Here is a 23,469-nt window from a genome sequence, read left to right as displayed (position 1 = left end):
TGTCTGTGTGTCTGATATTTCTTGGTTTGACCGCCCCACCACTCTTTCCGCTGTTGCTCCCTCCACTTATTTCTGTATTTCTTACCCCTCTCCCGCCAAATTCCAGATGGATGTTTCCCTACACATATTTTTGGCCTTGCCTCATTTCTATCCTTCCTTCTCTCTCTCGCTCTACTCATTTTACTGCAGCTGTCTCACTACAATTTCGTTTTCGAGCCTCCTCTCAACTGCCATTCGCTCTCTCTTGACCTTGCACAATGCTTTTTTTCTGTATCCCCTCTCCCTCGTCACTAATGCCTTCTATTCTCTCTTCTCCCTCTCTCCTCGCCAGTGTTTCAGCTAATTTTTAGGTTGAGCGTGTAGTAGCGCGCATGTAAAAATGGAATGCAATAGCTATTGCTGTTGGTGTTGCATTATTATTAGCAGTGACAATATCTCAAACTTTAATAATGCGAGACCTATTGCATTGCAAATGCTTGTTCCTTTAGCCAGTGTGGGAAGTGCTTATACAGGGTAGCAGACCAAGTCTGTGCTACAAGAATTTGATTTTAGTGGCTTTGGCATAACCCAGGTAAAAATAATTTTGAGCTGCTGGAGCTGAATAGGTGTTCAGAGTCATCCATCCATGAGACCTTTTCAAGAGAGATGCCTTGTCCTCAATCCACGAGAGATGTTTGACTGTCTTATAGACCAATTTTTTAAATGTGATGTTATTTGTAGGAGTGTTCGAGAGCTGGTTTAGCCCCATATTGGCCAGGCTACTTTTGAGGTATTTGCCAGCTGGTGAGGCGGCTTGTTGTTGTAGCTCCTTCCACAGATATTCATTCAGGGTTCCTTGATCCGATTTCCGCACTTTGTCCCAGGTGATAATGTACGCCCACTGTCTTGCCAAAGACTGTTCCTGTGTACCAAACTCTAGCCTGGTTTGTGCTAGTGAGGTATATTTGGGCAGACCAAGAATAACTCTATATGAAGCCGAAACTGTGTTGTCAGGTGTTTTTACATCTTTTCCTCTCTGTGCTTCGCTGCCAAAGGCCATTGTTTGCAGAAGTTTTGCACGTACCACTAGTGCCAAGGACAGGATCAACGGGCCATTTAGTTTGCTGTTTAGTGCTTTTAAAGAGATTGCCATGGCAAGGCCTTTACGTCTGAAGCTGTTTTTCTGTGCAGTGAAGAGGCCGCCTTTGTCTATCTTCACGCCAAGATATTCATATTCAGAAGCGTCCTCAATATGGGTTGTGCCCCAGAACCAAGCTGCAGGTTTTTTACTGTTTTTGCTTACCGTCATGGTCCTTGTTTTCTCGAGGTTTATGGTTAGTCCGTTTGCTGTGGAATAGTCCTGCGTGATGTTCAAAAGGTGTTGTAACCTACTTGTGTATGGCTGATCAGGACTATGTTGTCCGCATAGAGGAGACATGGTAGTGTTAAACCTCCTAATCTTGGGGCGTGTGAATTCCCAGCCTGTGCAGTTTCTATGATTTGAACCTCAAAACAATATTCAAAAATACAGGAAAAAATATATATCAAATAAATAGCCTTTGTCGCTATCTGCCAGCCGATGTTTTGTGTATGTATTTATATTTTAGCCATGATGTGTGAATTTTATCCTTTACTTTAATATGTTATTAATTAATGTATTCATATATTTCCTTTTACTGTCAACTATTTACTGTTCTGTGTCTGTCCTTAGCTTAAGCTACCACTTATATTATGATATGCATGAACCCTACTTTTAGGCATGGCGGACCATTTAGGTTTTTGTCTATGGGTGGTGCTTGTGGATCATCTTTTGTGCAATTAGGCCTATAATGGAATATTTGTATGCAATGCTTAAATGCTATTTGTTGCATTTTATATGAAAATACTGGATTGTAATTTTAATTACTTTATTGTGCAACCTTAATTGACTACGGCTGAATAAAGTACTTTACTACTACACAAATCATGAACTAGTTTATATACAAAAAATATGCAACTGTCACCTTTTCAAAATTTAGGGCCTGATTCCAATGCCAGTTGGACCGGCTTCCACGGTCCTGTCGGACAAGGTCAGATCTCTGTAGCCCTAGCGTCAGCGGTCGGACTGACTGCTGGTATACGATTCATGCTGAATGGAGTCCAACCGAGAAGGCGGTTAGAAAAAGCAGCAGCCATAGAGCTCTCAGGGAATTTTGACCGCTGTACGAAATATTATGTGCAAGTCCGACCAGCTACCTTGAGTCGTCAAAAATTAAGGAAAAGGGGTGACTACTCATCCGATTCCCCTTCTCTCCAGTGGACTCAGGCGTGTATCCCTTCCTCCAGGTCCCCCAGACACCGCAGCAGCTGCACTCCGAAGTGGATGGCCCTGTGGGCAGCGGAATCCAGGTAAATCCTCATGTGGCATGTATCCCCATTGACTGTACCATGCACTTATCAACACACTCCAGCAATGTGGTACATGGTACAGAAGGCATGTCCGTACATGTGTCATGCATGTGTGTAAAATGACGTTTCCTGTGCACTTGCAGCAACATGTCAGTGTCCTAATACAGCAGGCAAAGCATTCCATGCCTCGCGGTTGGAATCGAACCGGGGTCGCAGCAGTCGGACACCTCGTCCGTCCAACACCTCAATCAGGCCCTTGGTTTTATTTCTAAAAGCCAACATGGAATGAAGGGTTATGCTAGACTCTAGCTCATCACTTTGTCTCTTTTGCACCAAATGCATTCTCTGCTTTTGTCGGCACACACCAGACCTTCAACTGAACTGATTAGTGGTCCATACTAGATTCCGTTTGCTGCACTTTTGTGCAGCTACCATGAATTAAAATAAGAATGCCAATTTAATTGTCACTATCCAATTTCTAAATCCTTCACTTTTACAACGCTTTTTTAAAATGTATGTATACCATTAAACTGTTAACATTAACAGTTATAGGCATCCAGGGGTCTGCAGGCCCCAGGTTAAGAACCACTGGTCTACTCAACCAGAAATCAATTATGACATCATTCACAAACAACAACCTCAGGTGTCTGCATCAAATATTGAGTACAAATTTCTGTTTTGTTAACTTCTCACCTGTTGGAATAAAGAGAGTCTGCCCTTGTTTCACCGAGCACTTGTAACACCGATCCACTTGATCTGCAAAGAACATCTCGCCATGATTTGATGCTGATTGCCAACGTTCGTACAGTGAAATGTTTGCGGAAGCGGGTTTAATCAGATAGAATATTGTTTCACCCTAAATTAGAAAGTTTGCAATTAGGAGAAAGAAAATCAAAATCAAGCACAAACACAAGCGAAGGGTTTTAAATTGCAAGATAAATGGATAATTGATTAAACTTCTTTTGTGCTGCGCGAAACAACTCACTGCTAGCTATTATTACCCAACTAACATGGCATTTTGCATTAATCAAACATTTTTATCTCTCCAAAAAAATAAAGCATCATTTTAATAATAATCAATGAAGCAAAAACATGAAATCCACAAATGCTTTAAAACAATGCCATTACATTATACATAGTAATGTGGGTTTCAGGATGCAACTCAAAATTGCATGTTCTGCTCGTGAATTAGTTCAAAGTTGCAACATAAACCCAGTAGGTGCATACATATTTAGCAGTTAATGTTCCGACTTAACATTTACTCCAACAGAAAGCACAATAACGAGATTAAGAAATAACAAAACCTGCAGTACAAAATATAACAAAGTAGTACAATAGGTAATACTGTGGTGTCAATCATTAGTGGTGTATAAGTCTTCTATTCGTGTTCAGGGTCCTAGTGAATCCGTTGACTCCTATGTGGATGCGTTAAAAGGTTTAGCAGGGTACTGTGAGTTTGAAGGCTTTACTTCACAATTGATTTGGGATCAAATTGTTTGCAGATTTAATTCCCAAAAAATACAACAAAGATTGTTATCATGCAAGAACCCATAATTGGATGAAACAATCGTTATAGCAAGAGTATAGAATCTCCACAAAAGGATGCTAAGCAATTTGAAGTCAAAAACCTAAACATTTCTGTTGTGAAAGTTATGTCTCAAATAGGCCATTGTCAGCTGGTTCCCAGTGAAACGCGTGGAAAAAAGAGTAGAGGTGGTTTGAAGAGCCATGGTAGGGGTGATTTTGAGAATCACAGTAGAGGGTGAACAGTTTTAGCTGGTCGTCCTAGACTTGTATTGTTTTAGGTGTAGTTCAACCACACATGTCAAATTATATAAATTGCCCAGCTATTGCAAATGAGTGCTGGAAATGTAGGAAAATAGGACATCTGGGTAAGCTTTGCGGAGGAAGTAGGCAAGTACATGTGAGGAGTGTTCCAGACAAGGAGGGATGTGATGATGATGAAGGGGAAAATGAGAAACAAATGGAAGAGTTAGTACTGTCTGTGAATTGTGCTGAAATAAATATTGTCCAGAATGAGAAAGAAAAATCCATTAGTGACTAATTGGTATCTGTAAACATCGATGACGTTACCATGCCCCTCCTTATTGATCCAGGTGCAAGGATTACCATAATTTCCAATGACAAATACAAGAAGGGTTGGTCACACAAAGTTTTGTTACCCCTGGATGTTGTGACTACAGCTTTTGAGGACAGCAAGATAGATTTAGCAGGGATGTTTGGAGCAATACTACTTTTGAAAGTAAGACTATACAAAGGAAGGTCTACGTAGCCTACAACGGCATAAATGTATTAAAATGGGGGCATCAAGCAGAATTTGGAATAGTGTTAAAACCTGGGCAAAACTGCCCTTTGTCTTCGATAAATTCTGTAACATTTTAAGGATTATGGATAGACAGTTATAAAAATGTGGCTCAAGAAAAAGTGGGGGTAATAAAGGATTCAATTCACACTATTAAGGTCAAGAAGGGAATCAGCCCAGTGAAGCACAGATTACGCAATGTTCCGCACAGCCTAAGAAATGAATTGTCAAAAATTCTGAAATCTATGCAGGAGGATTGTATCATAGAAAAAGTTGATGCCACAATATGTTTGTCTCCAATCATGTTAGCTAAAAAGAAAACTGGTTATTTACATTTATGTGCGGACTCATGATTTCTCCTGCTGTGCACTATGAGAGTAGGATAGTAAATCAGGGTGGCTTCCCTATAAGGGTGGTGGTGGAGGGGGTTTGTGGGTGTTTGAGGTGAGAGGGATTAAGGAGTGTGGCTCTGAAGCTCTGCAGCAGGTCGGTGCAATTGCTCCAGCGCTCAAAATATCTACTGTAACACAGTGTGGAGTTGTGTGCCATTATGCATTGGGAGCAACAATTATGCAATGTGCCTTTCACATTATTCTGTAGAGAACCACTTTATACAATGCAGCTCAAAAGCCATAATTTTTGATCGTTTTAAAATGTATGCATTACATGAGATGCATCAGCGACCTGGTGAAAAACAGCTTCCTTGGGTACTAAACAATCCATACAGACCACTCTATGGAAGTCAAGAAAGTGCTCTCCACTAGGGAATGCCCTTGACAGATATCCCTCCCGCCGCAACGTCTCAGAGCAGGAATTTCATGGAAATGGTGAATCAAAAGTGGGTCAAGTAAGCATAAAGAACATGTGTTACTGCCTAGCGTACTACTCACAATGCAGAAAATACTTCGTTTTACATACTCATTTACAAACATATTAATCCCTCAATGGTATATTTAGTTTGGGTGTGTAATAAAGGAGGTTTCAGACACTTACTTTCAAAACATGGTGCCAGGCAGATGCCCCTCCAGATTCTATGTGGAAGTCTGTATAGCTATCCTTCACACAGATCAGGCAATACTTAGTTACTTTTGGCTTTGCAAGAAGTGCATCATCTGGCCAATGGTTTTCCGCCCATGATAACTTTTTCACAATGTCCGGTGATTCAACGAAACTGGACATTCTTTATTTTTTGCATGGAAGGAGAGCAAAATAGTTACATAAACCATCAATATTCACAATTTAAATACATTTTATTTAAAAGGTCAATGATTCTGCAGTAGTGATCAAATGTTTCACAATAAATGCCTGTCTCTATTCCAGCAGTACATGAAAGTGGCACATTAGCACAATCCAGAAAGAGAAGGTGTTTCGAGAAACTGACACGTTTTCTGACATTATAAAAGACAAGATAATTCATGAAATGGCAAAATCCATTTAAAAAGTAAAAAGGTAAATTAAAATAATGTGTAAATAAAAATATTAATACTACAAACACAATGCACTGTAAAGGTTGATACTGATTGCTGTACCAGCTATTGGAACACTGGAATGTCGAAAACTGTACTGCAGTGGTTCAGGACCAATGATGTCTGCTATGGGGCTTCTTCGTTAACATTCCAATGTTTGTCTTTGTTTCTCCCTTTCTAATTTAGAAATCTTCTAACCTTGGTGGGTGGAATGTTCTAATAGCTTTATCACCCTTCTGCCTCAGGCTATACCGGTTCTTTAAGGCCCTCTATGTTGTTACAGACCCCTGTCACACTTAGATTCAGGGTCCTTAACCAGTATAGCCCTCGCTAGTGGGCTCCAATGCTATATTATTAGCCCCAAACCCATGTGTTGTCTGCAATAGAGCTCAACATTCCAATACTCTCTTTTGGCTTACTTTCTCTTCCTTGCTTTATGCATTGTTTGTTTTGCCTATGTTCATTGCTTGTAACACACATTATTGATATGCATATTCTGCAGCGCCTTCCAAGTAACCACTCCAAATTCCCTGCCAAATTAATGTACCACATTTCAATGTCTAGCACTCTGATGCCTGCCAAGACATGGCACATTATACACATTATTCCTGTCATGAGAGATTGAGGGGAACACGGTATCACAATAACTCAAGCGGGCTCTCAAAACCAAAAAGAAGTTCTATTTCATAAAAAAGATGCATCAGAAGGATTGCAAACTTATCCCTCCAAAGCTGAACCACCACAACCAATCTCTAAAGGGAAGTCTGCCTACTAGTTAGAATGGCAAGCCAGATGATATCAGGTTTGCTAAAACAATATGAATCATCTGTTTAACAACTAGAAAGCATAGCTGAAATGTGTGAAGTGGTCAACAAACACTGATTGTGATTAGACCTGAAGCAAATGGATGCTGCCTCAGAGAGAAGAATGCCTTTTTAAAATTGTGGTACGTATGTGTAGGATTGAGCATATAAAATACTACTCAGACATCACAGATTAGATCAGATACTAAGACCTGGTCTTTCTTCCTTTGACATGAATAACTTTCTGGTTCTGTGAGAGGTAGCATTACTGGTTCCAAAAGTATGTACCATCATGAAGTTATGAAGAAAATGTCTGAGACTAAGTGTATCTTTCAAATATCCATAAGGCAATGCTTGCAATTCCAGAGGCCTGAGGCCTAAACCGGTTCCAAGGGTACTATGCCAAGAAGCATTTACTTGTATAGGGCTTTATTTTTCCAGTGAGGAATAAAACAACATATAATGGGTATACATTTAGGATGAATGGAGTGAAGTAGGAAAAAGTAAAAATCGTTGGGTGTTCTTTTCTCATCAAGGGGCATAAATTCTGCGCAATTCTTGGGAAGAGCAATTATAGGACATAAAGGGTTAATGGACAATAGGTTAATGTCCATAGTGCCTTACTTTATGCAGGTATGTCAAGAAACAACGGTTCTTGTGGCAAAAATAATTTATAATAGTGATATTTATACAGCTCAATGGCATAAAAAATGGATCAGCGCTGCTAACTGTAGACAGTGTCTAGATACATTATGATTATCTATAAAGGACCGTTTCTCGTATAATGGAAACCAAGTTGTAAATATCACCGTTGTCACTAATTTTGCCTTTTTGTTTTTTGGTTCCCATGCACACTGGGGACACTAAGCACTATTTGTTGTATATATGTGCAAACTTTGTGAAGAACTGATAAAAATTGCAAATAACCAATCAAAGTGTATTCGGTTCCTCTTTGCCTGACATACAAATGATCCATTTTTTATGCCATTGAGCAGTATAAATATCACTATTATAAATTATTTTTTCCACAAGAACCGTTGTTTCTTGACATACAGTAATTACCCTGGTTTGTTGTGTGTGGGGTTCCCTTGTTGTTTTTTGGTACTTTATGCAGTAGCATATGGAGTATGGCATCCGTACCCCCTTGCAAAAGTGCTACGGAGATCGTTAAGGAACTGGCCATAAGGTGCTTCAAGGAGGCACCAGCTCTACAATCATCTTTGTGTGAGATAAAAGAAAAAGCACATTTTTGATGCCCATCGATGTTTCCAAGATGTTAAGAATGATCCACTAGGATAGCAAAGGGATCAGACTATTCCCTTGGGCCAAATAAGTTAAAAGCGCAACAAATGCAGTACAATCAGCATTACAATTTGATACACCTCATAGGTTCTATAATCCACAAGATTCTGCACTCGCTGTATAAAAACCTGTATCTAATTTCTTTTTAAAAGGTAACTTGTGATGTTCCCAGTCACCTATTATAAAGAAATTACTCCAGGGCTCAACTGTGATAAATTATTACATTTGAGTTCTGTTGTTACAATGCATGTGCAAGCAGGCAAAGAGAAAAGTCAGGTCAGGTCACGAGGTATAATTAAAGGAGCAGTTTAAGGAACAAAACAAAACTTTGCTTTTCTTTCTTCTGCCCTGTTTTTCTAGCTGTATAGTGACAAACACAAAAGAGATACTTATGGCAATATGTTTATTTTGTGTACTCCTTAGGTAATTACAGAAAAGTTAAAATCTTTCTGCATGCTTCTGCACATTCCGAGCTACTGCTTCATTTTCTTTATTTTTTAAACAGACTTGTATTAACCTGATTCTCATGTCTTTTTGCAACAAACATCTAATAGCTTTTTTGACGTGTTTAATTTTGAACTAGGGATTCTTTTTTATTCTTCATGATTGCAAACAAGCTTTCTCTTTCATATGAATGACCTACGCAACAAGGATTAAATGATTTGTGGGAAAGGTGACAAAGTCACCTTGGAGTTTCATGAAGCTATAATGAAGATACTTGGCCTTTGGCCTCGTACCTCTATGTGGCCATGGAACTCCTCAGTAACTGGCAATATCTGTGTAATGTTTGGCAGGGGATACATTGCCCCACATACTATGAAGAAGTAAGGCAAAGTGTGCAAAAGGTAATTGAGATACATCTTAAAGAAGCATTATTCTAATTGGAGGATAAAATACAGATGCACAATGCATCATGTTATGTTATATAAATGTATAAAGCGCGCGGCTACTCATGAGTGTCCTGACACCATTCCCAACACAAACGTTTATTTTGACGGTTTAGTTTGTATTTTCTGCCTCTTCAGTCTGTTGGATACAATTGTAGGAAATGATGGTAAGCCTTTTTTTATCAGAATGTTTAAATGGAGATTTATTTTCAATCAGTATGGGTGTGATATAAATAGTTTAGAGCACAATGGTTTACACCTCCCTTGAAAGAGAAGGTTAATACAGCAATTGTTTAGCAGTTTTGTCAATTATCCAAAACTTTAAAATCTAATATGCTGTTATGCAGATGATGTGCTGATTTTGTCCAATGATACAGTTACTGCAATTCCTGCTATTTCCGAGACTATTAATTTATTCTCTAGTGTCTCAGGATATACTCTTAACAAAGATAAAACGAAAACGTATTAAGTATTTGGGGATTTGGTTTTGTAGTACTCTAACAGACACAGTCTCTTATAATGAAGCTCAAACTTTACTTAAGGTTCGCCAACTTCTGGATAGTTGGTCACCTAAGTATATTTCATGGTGGGGACATCTTCAAACTCTAAAGATGATGATAACACCTATTATTAACTGTGTGTCCTCAATGCTTCCTATTAAGTTGTCGTCATCTTTTTTTCGGGAAATTGATTCTCTTACTTCAAAATTCCTCTGGAGTGATAAGAGAGCCAGAATAGCCTATAAACATTTGCGGAAACCTTATGACATGGGAGGTTGCAATTTTCCTGACTGGGATCGTTATCAAGTGGCTTTTTTAGCCTCCCTAGGGGCTCTTTGGTTTTCTACAGATCCTTGGCATACTCCACCGTGGGTGTTTATCAAGCGAGAATTATCTTTTCCTCTACCTACTTCTTCTTTTTAACTGCGTCCACATTGTCTATTCCTTTTTCTCGTGCTATTATTTTAGGTACCATTGCTGCAGTCAAAGCGATTGATAAGAAAGTATCTAAGCCAATCCATAAGTCTAGATGGTCTTCTTTGTGGCACAATCCTAAAATTAAGGTTGATATTGACTCGTCTTTGGTGGCCTACTGGGCTAATAAAGGTATCGCCCTTGTTCAACATCTTTATGCCTCCAATCATGATGCATTACCTTTCTCGTCCTTAGCTCGGCAGTTTTCTCTCACTAATTTAGATTTCTATACTGCCTTTGCTAAGGTTCATTTTGATCCGGTTTCTCATACAGTTTCTCTCCTATCTATGTGGTTTAAATCAGGTCATATGGCTTCTAAGATTTATAAATTTCTATCTTCCATACCGCCTCTGTTGACGACTGTTACACAACAGAAATGGTTACACCATTTTGAACGGTAGGGAGACAAAATATCTAAATTAAAATATCGATATACAATAATATCGATGTTTTAATTTCGATGGTATAGAATATCGATGTGCAATAATATCGATGGACAGAATATCGATTTTAAGGTATGTATGTTACTAATATCGAAATTTTGTTTAATGTTATGTATTTTATTATGTATTTTATATGTTTGTTAAACATGTTTTTAGTGTATGTTTAGAAATTAGTAATTTTGTTTACATTTTGCGTTTTAGTATCAGAGCGGGTTGAGGGTTTATAGGGGAATAGGGTGGGAAGTAATTTAATTATAATTAATTAATTATGTTTTTGTAATGTTTTTGATTAATAATTAATTGTTAATTAATAATTAATTGTTAATTAATTATTATTAATTAGTTAATTAAATTAATTAGAGTTAATGTAGTAATATTTTTTTTGTTATTGTTAATTAATAATTAATTGGTAATTAATTATTACTAAGTGATTAAAAGATAATTACATTTTTATGTGATTTATTTATGTGTAGTGGGTTGTGTGTTTATAGGGGAATATGGTGTGAAATAATTAAATTAAATTAATTAAAGAGATTGTATTTATTTATTGGTATTTATTATGAATTAATTGTTAATTAATGAATTGGTAATTCGTTTTTTAAGATTATTTTATAATATTAATTATAAATAATTTATTAATAAATTTCGTTTATTCTTGTAAATATCTTGTTAATTATTAATTGGTAATTATGTATTAATTGGTCATTAATATTTGTCAATTAGTTAATTTATAATTACATCAATGTAATAATATTAATTGATTAATTGATATTTATATTAATTGTGTTTTTTGTATGTGTAGTGTGTTGTCTGTTAAAGGGGGAGTAGCGTGGGAAGTATTTTTTTGTTATTTAAGTAAATATTAATTATAAATATTAGTAATATATTTTTGTAAATAAAATATTATATTTTTTTTGTTAAAAAAATATCTAATTGATAAGTATGGTAATATAACGCTTACGCTATTCTGCGCTTTTGCTACTATTGCACCCTCTGGAGTGGGAATAGTAATTTTTACCCCTACGCTATCCAACGCTTTCCCTACAGTTGCACCCTTTGGAGTGGGAATAGTAATTTTTACCCCTACGCTATCCAACGCTTTCACTACTGTTGCACCCTCTGGAGTGGGAATAGTAATTTTTACCCTTACGCTACCCAACGCTTTCCCTACTGTTGCACCCTTTGGAGTGGGAATAGTAATTTGTACCCCTACACTATCCAACACTTTCCCTACTGTTGCACCCTCATTAGTGGGAATAGTAATTTTTACCCCTACGCTATCCAACGCTTTCCCTACTGTTGCACTCACTGGAGTGGGAATAGTAATTTTTACCCCTACGCTATCCAGCGCTTTCTCTACTGTTGCACCCTCTGGAGTGGGAATAGTCATTTTTACCCCTACGCTATCCAACGCTTTCCCTACTGTTGCACCCTTTGGAGTGGGAATAGTCATTTTTCCCCTACGCTATCCAACGCTTTCCCTAGTGTTGCACCCTCTGGAGTGGGAATATCCAACGCTTTCACTACTGATGCAATATGTAGAGTAAGTATATATATTAATTTATATGTAGAGTTTTTAATTTATTTTAACTGTATATGTATTAGTTATTATTTTTTAAATATGTTTTAATGTTTATATCTATAATTTGTTACATTATATGTATTTTTTAATTTTTACATTATTAATACATTTTAAAAAACGATATTTTTTTCCGATATTTTTGTACTTACCTTTATGTAGATAGAACTTCGATATTTTTGATGTCGATATTTTTGCTTCGATATTTTTGTATGTCTATATTCTGTCTGTCGATATTATGTCATAGATTCTTTTGAACATGATCTTCTCAAACATATCGACCCAGAAACTTGGCAACTAATTGGGAGTCTTTCTCTTCGTACTAAGATTGACCCCTCTCTAATTCAGTCCAAATTCTTTTCTCTTAATTTGTTACATTGGACACCGGTTCGATTGCACTCTCTCAATCTTAAAGATAATGACCTTTGTTGGAGTTGCAACTTAGCCGCTGGTACCCATCAGCATATATTTTTTTAATGTTCCTTACTCCAACCTTTTTGGGAATTGGTTCATAAACATCTTATGATAATCTTTAATATTCAGTTTCAACTTTCATTACCTCTAATTTTGCTGGGTCCATGGGCTGCACTATTACCACTACTGTTGGATTCTTTAGATATGCAATTATTAGATTTATTGTTGACGATTGCAGTAGTTATTCTTACAGAGTGGAAATCATTTGGAGCCATATCCTCTCATACATAGTGGGCTTGGGTCTCTTTTCTCCGTGGGGCTCATATCTCTGTGGAGGAGAATCATCTCTCTCCCTCTATTTCTAGTGGGGTATGGAAAACATTGGATAGTTATGTGGACTTGGCTTTGAAAGGGTTGGTAGAGCAATTTCCCTTTGTGTCGTCTCCTTAATTTCTTTTTCTCGTCCTTTTTGTAGCAGGAGACTCTCTTTCTCTCTTCATTCTCTCTCTTCATTCTTCACCATTCTCTCTACTCAATTTTCTTTCTCTTTCCTCTTCTATCCTTCCTTTCTTTTTCTTCTTTCTCCTTTCTTTCCTTTTCCTTCTTCTGATCAGTATTTATCAAGTGATACATCTGACTTTACAATATGGCTCCTCTAGGTTCCTGTTTCTGAACCATAATCTTTTTCATTGTTATGTCGGAGCTATATATGACAGTATTGACATTGAGTCTTGAATTCCTCTATTGTCAGTGTATTGCTTTTTATTGTATTTAACTATTTATATGTCCTTTCTAATTTAATAAAATATTAAAACAAAAAAAATCTAATATGTTGCGCCTACGTTGTTAATGTTGGCATTGAGTAAATTGAAGAAAGAAGTAACTAGAATGTGTTATTGAAATCTATTTACAAAACAAATAGTACTCCTGCCAAGTGATGTAGTAAGATCTTCATCTAAACAGCTATTGAACTGCTAAATAGATAGGTCATTTTCCACAAACTTTCATTAAGCTGCATCAATGCATTTTAGAAAACATTGAATTGCTTCTATTTAAGTGATGGGATTATGGTTAAAGAGGAAATTCGCGAAAAGTTGCAATCCTATTTTATCCTTTTTTTGATATAATTTTATAGTTGGTTTTAATAACATGTGCAATGAATGGTGATACTGCTGTTTTTATGCATGTTATATTGGTTTAGCGTGAAATGAAAACTATGATCAAAAATGAACTTAGATAGCAATGCAGCATGAAGAGATGGGGTCAACCGACTAGACTAAACCTCAGACAGAGGCATTCTGTGATAGAATGGACTTTAATTCTATGTGGATGCCTATGTGTGGGATTGGACAAAACCAATCAAAGTAACACAAAGTAACACCACACAGATAAGATCAGATTTTAGGACCCAGTCTGCGTTCTCTCAATTGGACCTATCAAATGGAATATTAATGATTTCAGGCTTAGCGATTGGGCCTAATTTTTAAATGTGCTGTAGCTAATCCTTTGGGCAATATTTGCAAGTGGGGAGAGCAGTGCATGCCCATCGATGAGCTGAAAGTTCTTTCCAGTTTCTTTGTTGTTTGAATGATGACCCCCACAGTATTTCACTACCCGTAAAGAGCCTTAGACTATGTGCAATCTTGCTTCTACTCTACTGCATTGCTGAGCAGAGTAGAAGCAAGGGTAGACAGCATGACAACAGAGATTTGTCACACTAAGCGGCTCTCTTCCGCAGCTCTCTGTAGAACCGCAGGAGGCAGGATACAGGCTTTTCCGTCTACCCTGTGGAGAAAGCCCAAAGAGAAGGCAAAGGCCGGAAAAATGGTCGTCCATCATCAACTTTTCTGCTCCTTTCTTTCTTTAAGATTCTGGATAGTCCAGGGGAAGGGGCATGACAGTGCCCATCCTCCCACTGCATCCTTCATACCTTTGGAGTACTGGGTAAGATGGCGAAAGAAGAGGAGGCAGAAGCTTCTGGTTCTGAACGACATCACTGCAGTGAATAGCCCGATTAGATTCTCCAATTAATAATGATGGTTTTCGAATGTAGTAGCCTTAAACAACTTGAAACATGGCGAACTCGTGCAATAGTTTATTTCTTTTAAAAAAAGCGTAGGAAATATTTAAATGCCATATATCCATTATCTACTTTACGCTCTGAAAGGGGCAGATGTGACATTCCAAACCAATTTTAGTGGACTTGAAAACTAAGTACCAAAAACATGTCTAAAATGAATAAAGCTTTAAAAATCAAAAAATATTTGAGGCCTCGTTATAGTGCAAATTAAAGGATCGTGGAAACATACAGCAATATAGCCAATCGCACATTTTATTTTTTAATTGCAAGCCCTAATAACCACGTAGTTAGTTCAAGCAGCAAGAGCTGTACATTACAAAATTGTTCTAATTTTCTGAGGAAGTTAAGAGAACTCCGATCAAGTTAAGTAATGGCCTTGAGTGCATCACCACTTAGAAATTAACAATTTATGAATGACTTCATTTTCGTGTAATCGGTTCTCGCTTCTGTATAGTGTCGATGCTGGGATTTTATTCATTCTGCGCCTAAAGGAAGGTTTTTGAGGTCACTGAAAAAAAGTTCTTGTCTAATCAGGGGGAAATGTCAAGAGAGCATTTGAAAGCAGGACACCTAGCTCAAACTTCACAATTTCTAAAACCTCAAAAGGCCCAATCGTGAAAACAGATTTTGAAAAAACACGTAAAGAAAGTGGCTAAGACTTACCTCGTGTCTGAAAATTCTAAGTTGATAACATTGAGAACGCGCTTCCTATTTGTGCTGTAGTAGTAATCAACAAATTCTTTTAACTTCATCTTGCATTCTTTCTGTTTGGTGACGTCGGTGACATCAACAACACGTTCTGGACCTGTCAAAAGAGGTGGAAATAAGGGTATGTATTGGTATTTATATAGCGCCAACCGAGGTATGAAGCAACTCAGCGCTATACATGGTGTGAGGGTTTGGAAAAGACCTACAAGATTATGTTCATCAAAAGGGGATTGCACAAATACATTTTACACATATTACATTATACATTATTTGGCAGGGGGAGATTAAGTGATTTGCCTAGAATAACACTGACATTAAGTCCGGAAGCGAGGCCAGGATTCGAATCTGACTCCATATAATTAAGTTACAAGGGTGCTATAGGTCCCTAGTCAATCATTCAAAATGGCTCCCCTGACCACTGTTTGGGTAGTAAATGACAGCAATTATTTTAGTTATGTTACCACCACCTGAAAATTGGGCCCTGGTGCCGCTGCACCTGTTGCACATTGACAGGTATGTCCCTGCCGGTTCCAAAGGCGTCTGCTGTAGCCTATAGGTCACATCTCATGACTTGATTTCATTTAGCGGTGTTTATTAAAGCGATTGAATAATTTGCATGAAATTTTACACTGGTCAGAGAGCAGAACAAAGTCCAGTAAAGCGCTTATTTCCTTCCCAGGACATTGTTTAGTAAAAAAAAAGCATAATTTAAGCTTCCCATCTTTCTCATAAGTGCAACTTCTGTGCAGCTCCCGCATTTGCTTTTATAGTCGAATCGTTTAGATATCATTATAAATAGTCAATCAGAACTAAAGGGCACAATTAAATAATTCAATACGCACTTAATTTTATAGTCAACATCAGTACTGATGAACAGACTGCCATGAATAAATTAGTGATTTAAAGAGAAGAATCCTGTATAACTCAATCGGTATTGAGCACGCTGTGCAAATGGACACATTTTGTCATTAAATGCTGCTGCAGAGCTTGCGTCTATGGGCAATTAATTTAAAGGCTGCTACCAAATTGCAAGATTGCACATAGTCTAAGGCTCTTTAACATAAATCCGTATTATTCAACTTAAATTAGGGATACTTAAAGGTGTTCAGTTTCACACTCTCAAAAAGAGGTATGTAAGTTTCCGAGTGGTATGTATATACCATGGCATGGGGAGTCACAAGCTAAATATTTCACTAACAAATTCAGTAAGGGGAATGGCCATGGCAGAAGACACCAGCTCTGTGTGCCATCTGAACTGCTATTCAAAACCACTTTTCAAAAACTGGTCTGAGCCTATTGCACCCCAAACATTAGATGAGAAAAGTGCTTAAGGTCTAAAAAGTGCCAGGGTATTTCACACGAGTCCACAGCATCTGGCACAACCTACATGTCAATTTAAACCAGAGGTTTAAGCCCGAGGTTTATAAGTTTATAAAGATATATTACATTGTTAAATGCTACACTAATTAGCTTTGCTTAAAATTACCCATATACAATATGACTATGTGGTGGATTATCATAAATACATGCCGGTGCCGAGCACCGAAAAACACAAGAACAAATTCAGCAATGGATGATAGACAAGCGTGCTGGTCTAGAAGTTTACCACCGAGAGCAATAGAAAAACTGATAATATTATACAAGAATAAATTAGGAAGGAATTCTCTGATGAGGACAAGTCACAATGACGTGCAGTAGGTAAGTCTAAACTGTAAGTGCCAGAATTCACTTGTACAAGAGATCATGGTGTGACTCCTTTTGATTGTAGGGAAAGGAAGGATGCGCTTAAAGACAGTTTCGAATTCGAAAAGGCCGGCAAGCAACAGATACAGCACAGAACTGAAGTCCATTTCATCAGCATGGTTGTTTCTGTAAAGTTTCAACAATTAGGCATGTCAGTAGGAAATAACAAGCATTGGCAAAGCCAAAGGGTTCTATTTTTCAAGAAGCAATGGCATTCACATGTTCAGGCAATTCAAAAGCTGCAATCAGCACTTATTTGCTGCAGTCTGCAGTAACTTACGCCATTGCAGGTGGTCCCTTGAGTTAGACAATAGTGATTTTATTAGTCGCCATCAGTTCATTAAGCCCTGAAAGGGCAATTACTTGTCCCTTAGTCACAAAAGTGCGACCTCAGGGCAGGCAGAAGATTTACTCACTGCACAGATGGCGGTAGTTTAGGTATGGTAGGTTAGGTATGGTAAGTTAGGCATGGTAGGTTAGTTGTAGTAGTTTATTTATAGTATATATGGTAGGTTAGGTATGGTAGGTTAGGCATGGTAGGTTAGTTGCAGTAGATTAATTTTAGTATATATGGTAGGGTAGGTAGGGTAGACTAGCTATGGCAGATTAGGTGGACATTATAGGTAAGGTATGGTAGGTAGTTAGGTAAGTTATGCTAGGATAGTTACTGTAGGTAGGTATAGTACTTGTGGTAGGTTATGCACAGTAAGTATGGGTGGTGGGTAGGTCTGATAGTTATGGTAGGGAGTAGGGAGGTATGTATGCTATGCTACACTAGCTATGGTATGTTAACTTTGGTAAGTAAGACTAGGTAAAGAATGATAAATTAGGTAGGTATTGCAGGTAGGTTATGTTGGTAAAGTAGATAACATATGAAGATGGAGGCAGGTGGATAGGTAGGTATGGTAGATAGGCTAAGTATGCTATGTGTATGGTTGTTGTGGCAGGCTGGTATGGCAGCTTACTATGGTAAATTGGGTCAATTATGTTTGGTAGGTAGGAAAGTATACTAGGTTATGCATGGTAAGTAGGTATGATAGGTCGGCAAGTCTAGTAAGGTAGGAAGGGTAGTTAGGCTTGGTAGGAATGGTAGGTAGACATGGTATGGCATAAAACATTGTCTTATATTTAAAAGTCTGTGTCATCAATAAATTTTCTAGCTTTCTTCCTTATAAATCATACCACTGTTACAACTCTTTTTAGAGAACCCCAATTCTGGTTCTAGGTAAGTGGTTTATAGACTTGTTGGGACTTTTCAATAATAATAATAATAATAATAATAATAATATCTGTTCAATCTGTTTCTCTAAGTAATTTTACATCTGAACCCTATTCTTCACCTTGCGGGGATCCACAGGGCTCGTCATTAAGCTTTTCAACCTGTATGTCACATCTTTGGCATCCCCAGTGAAATCTATTGGGTTATCATTAGTGGCATACGCTGATGACACTCAGATCGTGGTGCCTCTTTCTAGCAAATATTAGCAGGTATGTGTGCCTACAAGGGATTTGCAAGACCGTATATTCACATTAATTTCTGCATTTAATGTTGGCAAACTCTATCAAGTAGTTTGCAATTCAGTTCCTTCTGATACAATTCTGATTATTTACGTATGTACAAATCTTCAAAGAAATTTTAACACGGGTATATGTATTCAAGGAATACATTTAAATTAGCCAAAAATTGCAAAAGGGACACAAAGCTTAAAAACAATTATTCCATAGTAAACACAACGCAACAAGAAGTTACAATGATTTGATGTTACAAATACTTCTTTGTTACAATTGTGATCACCTTTTCCAAATAATCATAGGGAAATGTGACCGAGTAAACAGACAACATTGCCTTCAATCCAATAATACAAAAATAGGTGTGATTGTTGAAGTTTCGGTCTAATGTTGTATATATCCGCTAGACCATCTTCAGGACATTTGGTATAAAGATGATGACCCTTCAGAAATGATGTGAATAAAGTTTAGGGTTTGTTCTATAATCCACAATCAAAGGGTGTGGTGGATAAACGACCTCCCACATTTACCAGTAATAAATGCCAGTGGTGGGGCGCCTTTCCGAGCTCCTGCTCGCCGTCCGCCAAATCAGCTTCAACCAGCATTCCCCAGAGCCCCAGAGTGTCCCTAATGCGTTCTGGGCATGTTCGGATCCCCCTGGTGCCACATTGCGGTGACAGGCTGGTCTGGGAGATGAGCACTGGCACCGACGAGAAGAGGCCTAACGCCCGGGTGACACGCCGCAGCCGTGGCCTCAATTTAGGGGCAGCCCTGCCGGAGGCTGTCGAGGCAAGCACCAACAGCGGAGGCCTGCGGGGCGTGTTCTTACGGGCTTCCGAGGCGCAAGCTGCCAGCTGTAAAGGACCGTGCCGGGCACAGACCCTTGACCGGCGGTGGCCCCGGATCTCGGGCCGGAGCTGGAGAGAGACAGCAGGAAGCACCACGGCGAAGCAGGACGAGACCGCCGAGACCGCAACGGAGCGCGGGAGACGCCCTCGCCTCCGGCCGCAGACATAGACCCCCAGGGTGGGGTTGGCCGCGGCACACTGCCCTTGGGTCCCGGTCACTGGGTCGGGAGCAGCCGTCCGAGTGACTGGCTATCGGAGGAGCAGTGGCGGCCCCATGGAGGCGGCGAGACCCAGCAGCGCGAGGTGCTTCGGCTGTCGATTCCGGAGGCACATGTAGAGCTACGGGAGGAGCTGGGACACAGCGCTACAACAGTTAAGTGTGGCCCCCCTGCGTTCCCCACCCTGCTGGCCCCCGCACGGCTGGTGCGACAGACGGCCGCCATTTTGAAGCGCGAAGACCAGCGCCATAGGCCCCTCAGAAGAGGCACGCAAAAGATAGGAGTGCTGGGGAGGCAGCCGGGACAAGCGGCATATTGGGACACTCATGGGACTGTGACACAGCGGGGACGGGACTCGCATTGGCACTGGGCACGCGGAGCGGTGCAACCCCATCGGATGGCGTCCGGCTACTAGCCCGGAGCTGAGACAAGGCCTTGTGGAGGGTGAGACGAGACACATTGGCGGGCCCCAGTCGCCGGGACAACCGCGCCCTGCGAGTGCGGGGGGAGGCTCCAACACATCGGCGCGGAGCGCTGGTCGGTGGTCCCCGCGCACTGCTACGCTGCTGAGCATGTCATCATCTAGGTCACGGAAAACAAAGGCTCAAACAGACATCTTTGGCAGAGCACTCCCTGGTGCGACGGTGATCGCTCCCAAGATGGCGTCCCCGCAAACAGCCCCGGACGTGAGCAGTGAGCCCCTCAATAAGGCTTTTATGGAGTCCATCTTCAACACCCTTCGGGCGGACATCCAGACTGTCAAAATGGAATTAAAGGCCGAGCTCAAGGAGATACGCAGAGATGTTGACAGTGTGGGGGAAAGAGTAGCCACATTAGAGGAACGGTGCGATGCGACTACGACCGACGTCAACATGTTGCAACAAGAGATCCTCCGTCTCCAGGATCAGCACCTGGACACTCAGGTGCCCCTTGAGGACCTTGAGAACAGGTGACGTAGACACAACATCAGAATCCGAGGAGTTAAGCCTACGGAGGACAATGCAGAACTCTTTGCATTCACGGAGGGCCTCATTCACCATATCTTAGCGGCTCCAGAGGACATGGCTATTGTGTTGGATAGGGCGCACCGCATTAGCCCCCCACGTGCGCCTAATGCCCCTCCGGCGGACATTTTGGTGTGCCTCCAGGATTTCAAGATCAAAGAGACTATCCTCTCCAAAGCGAGTTCCCTCCATCCTATCTCCTACAAGGGGCACAACCCTGTACTCTATCACGACCTAGCTTCGATTACTTTACAGCGTTGGTGACAATTCCGCCCGTGACGGAACACCTAAGACAGCAGGGCATCCAATACTCCTGGAGACACCCATTTAGACTCATATTTTGCCTCCATGGCAAATTGCACCAGAAGCACTCCCTTGTTGATTCCGGTCGCCTTCTGGGCCTGACACTTCCGAGTGAGGAAGACGACACCCAGAGCGGCACCTCAGGGCCAGAGGTCACACCCTCGGGGTGGCAACGCCAGAGACAATCTCTCTCCTGAGGCGGAAAGCCGGGAGCCGCATCCTGCACACACTTGCTTTTTAAAACTTTGAGTGTCACTATAACTTGTGTTCCTACCTTTTAAATCTGTGTGAAGCACTTGTCAAACTTGCTGAGGCGCACAGCGGATTTTAGCGCTGACGCGCTGCCCCACAGAACCGCCATTCCCGGCCACGAGACAGGCCACGCCCCTTTCTAGGCCACGCCCACCTCGCCGCGCTTAAAAGCACTCGCTGATCACGAGCGATGTGCTAGACAATCTCTCTCCTGAGGCGGAAAGCCGGGAGCCGCATCCTGCACACACTTGCTTTTTTAAACCTTGAGTGTCACTATAACTTGTGTTCCTACCTTTTAAATCTGTGTGAAGCACTTGTCAAACTTGCTGAGGCGCACAGCATATTTTAGCGCTGATGCGCTGCCCCACAGAACCGCCATTCCCGGCCACGAGACAGGCCACGCCCCTTTCTAGGCCACGCCCACCTCGCCGCGCTTAAAAGCACTCGCTGATCACGAGCGATGTGCTAGACAATCTCTCTCATGAGGCGGAAAGCCGGGAGCCGCATCCTGCACACACTTGCCTTTTAAAACTTTGAGTGTCACTATAACTTGTGTTCCTACCTTTTAAATCTGTGTGAAGCACTTGTCAAACTTGCTGAGGCGCACAGCGGATTTTAGCGCTGACGCGCTGCCCCACAGAACCGCCATTCCCGGCCACGCCCCTTTCTAGGCCACGCCCACCTCGCCGCGCTTAAAAGCACTCGCTGATCACGAGCGATGTGCTAGACAATCTCTCTCCTGAGGCGGAAAGCCGGGAGCCGCATCCTGCACACACTTGCTTTTTAAAACTTTGAGTGTCACTATAACTTGTGTTCCTACCTCTTAAATCTGTGTGAAGCACTTGTCAAACTTGCTGAGGCGCACAGCGGATTTTAGCGCTGACGCGCTGCCCCACAGGACCGCCATTCCCGGCCACGAGACAGGCCACGCCCCTTTCTAGGCCACGCCCACCTCGCCGCGCTTAAAAGCACTCGCTGATCACGAGCGATGTGCTAGACAATCTCTCTCCTGAGGCGGAAAGCCGGGAGCCGCATGCTGCACACACTTGCTTTTTAAAACTTTGAGTGTCACTATAACTTGTGTTCCTACCTCTTAAATCTGTGTGAAGCACTTGCCAAACTTGCTGAGGCGCACAGCGGATTTTAGCGCTGACGCGCTGCCCCACAGAACCGTCATTCCCGGCCACGAGACAGGCCACGCCCCTTTCTAGGCCACGCCCACCTCGCCGCGCTTAAAAGCACTCGCTGATCACGAGCGATGTGCTAGACAATCTCTCTCCTGAGGCGGAAAGCCGGGAGCCGCATCCTGCACACACTTGCTTTTTAAAACTTTGAGTGTCACTATAACTTGTGTTCCTACCTCTTAAATCTGTGTGAAGCACTTGTCAAACTTGCTGAGGCGCACAGCGGATTTTAGCGCTGACGCGCTGCCCCACAGAACCGCCATTCCCGGCCACGAGACAGGCCACGCCCCTTTGTAGGCCACGCCCATAGAAACCTCCCATCCAATATAAATATGTGTATACACCGGAAGCGCAGCGGACGAGCGCAGCGGGAGCGCAGCGGGAGCGCCGTTTGCACGCCGAAGGCGCGCCTAAGGCAAGCCCGTCTGCGCCCGTCCGCGCCAGACCGGGCCATGGGGCATGGCACTCCGTTCTGCCTACCACCTATTCAGCCCAAGCCCTTAGGGATCTTCAATATCCCGCATTCTCGGCTCCCCCTACCACCATCCGCCGTACAACTGCCCTCGGCATTTCACGCCATAACCAACTCTGCTTAGATGGACATCTACCATCAAGCATGCCTAGCAAGAGTTCCACTTCGATCAGGGTACTCTACCTAAATACCCGCTTGCTAGTGAAACACTCAGAGGACATCTTCGTTCTCCTCTCTAATTCCAACCCCGATCTGCTCCTGCTTACGTAGACCTGGCTAACCTCCGAGGCTCTCCCTGATATCTTGGCTGCCCTCCCCCCTGACTACTACATTCTCCATACCGACCGCCCTGACGACCGGCCCGGGGGAGGGGTGGCAGCCATTATATCAAAACGCTTTATCTCTGTGTCCTTTGATTCCCTTGCCTTACCGGGGGTTGAGAATTTACTTTTTAGTGTACAAACCAACTCTGGCGCCCTCACCTTTCTCCTATTATACCGCCCTCCTCACTCTATGCCCTCCTTCCCTTCCATCCTGAGTGAACAACTCTCCGCGTTATTAACAACACACTCTGATTTCGCCATTTTTGG

At 41.2% G+C, this 23,469-nt stretch overlaps 1 protein-coding gene across 2 annotated transcripts in view; it reads right to left on the bottom strand.

Annotated features, from left to right (window-relative positions):
• Positions 1-23,469, bottom strand: part of PHF2 (PHD finger protein 2) — a 506,159-nt gene that overhangs the window by 124,743 nt on the left and 357,947 nt on the right. For both annotated transcript variants that reach the window (XM_078661615.1, XM_078661616.1), the window contains exons 5-7: positions 15,302-15,443; positions 5,684-5,870; positions 3,061-3,223 (exon numbers count right to left, since the gene is read on the bottom strand). In XM_078661615.1, coding sequence (XP_078517741.1) covers positions 3,061-3,223; positions 5,684-5,870; positions 15,302-15,443 — 492 coding nt within the window. The remainder of the gene's footprint in view (positions 1-3,060; positions 3,224-5,683; positions 5,871-15,301; positions 15,444-23,469) is intronic.

Source organism: Lissotriton helveticus, chromosome 9, assembly GCF_964261635.1.
Source record: "Lissotriton helveticus chromosome 9, aLisHel1.1, whole genome shotgun sequence".
Taxonomy (NCBI): Eukaryota; Metazoa; Chordata; class Amphibia; order Caudata; family Salamandridae; genus Lissotriton; species Lissotriton helveticus.
Note: the sequence above shows the minus strand (reverse complement) of the source record. Positions and strands in the feature narration are given on the sequence as shown.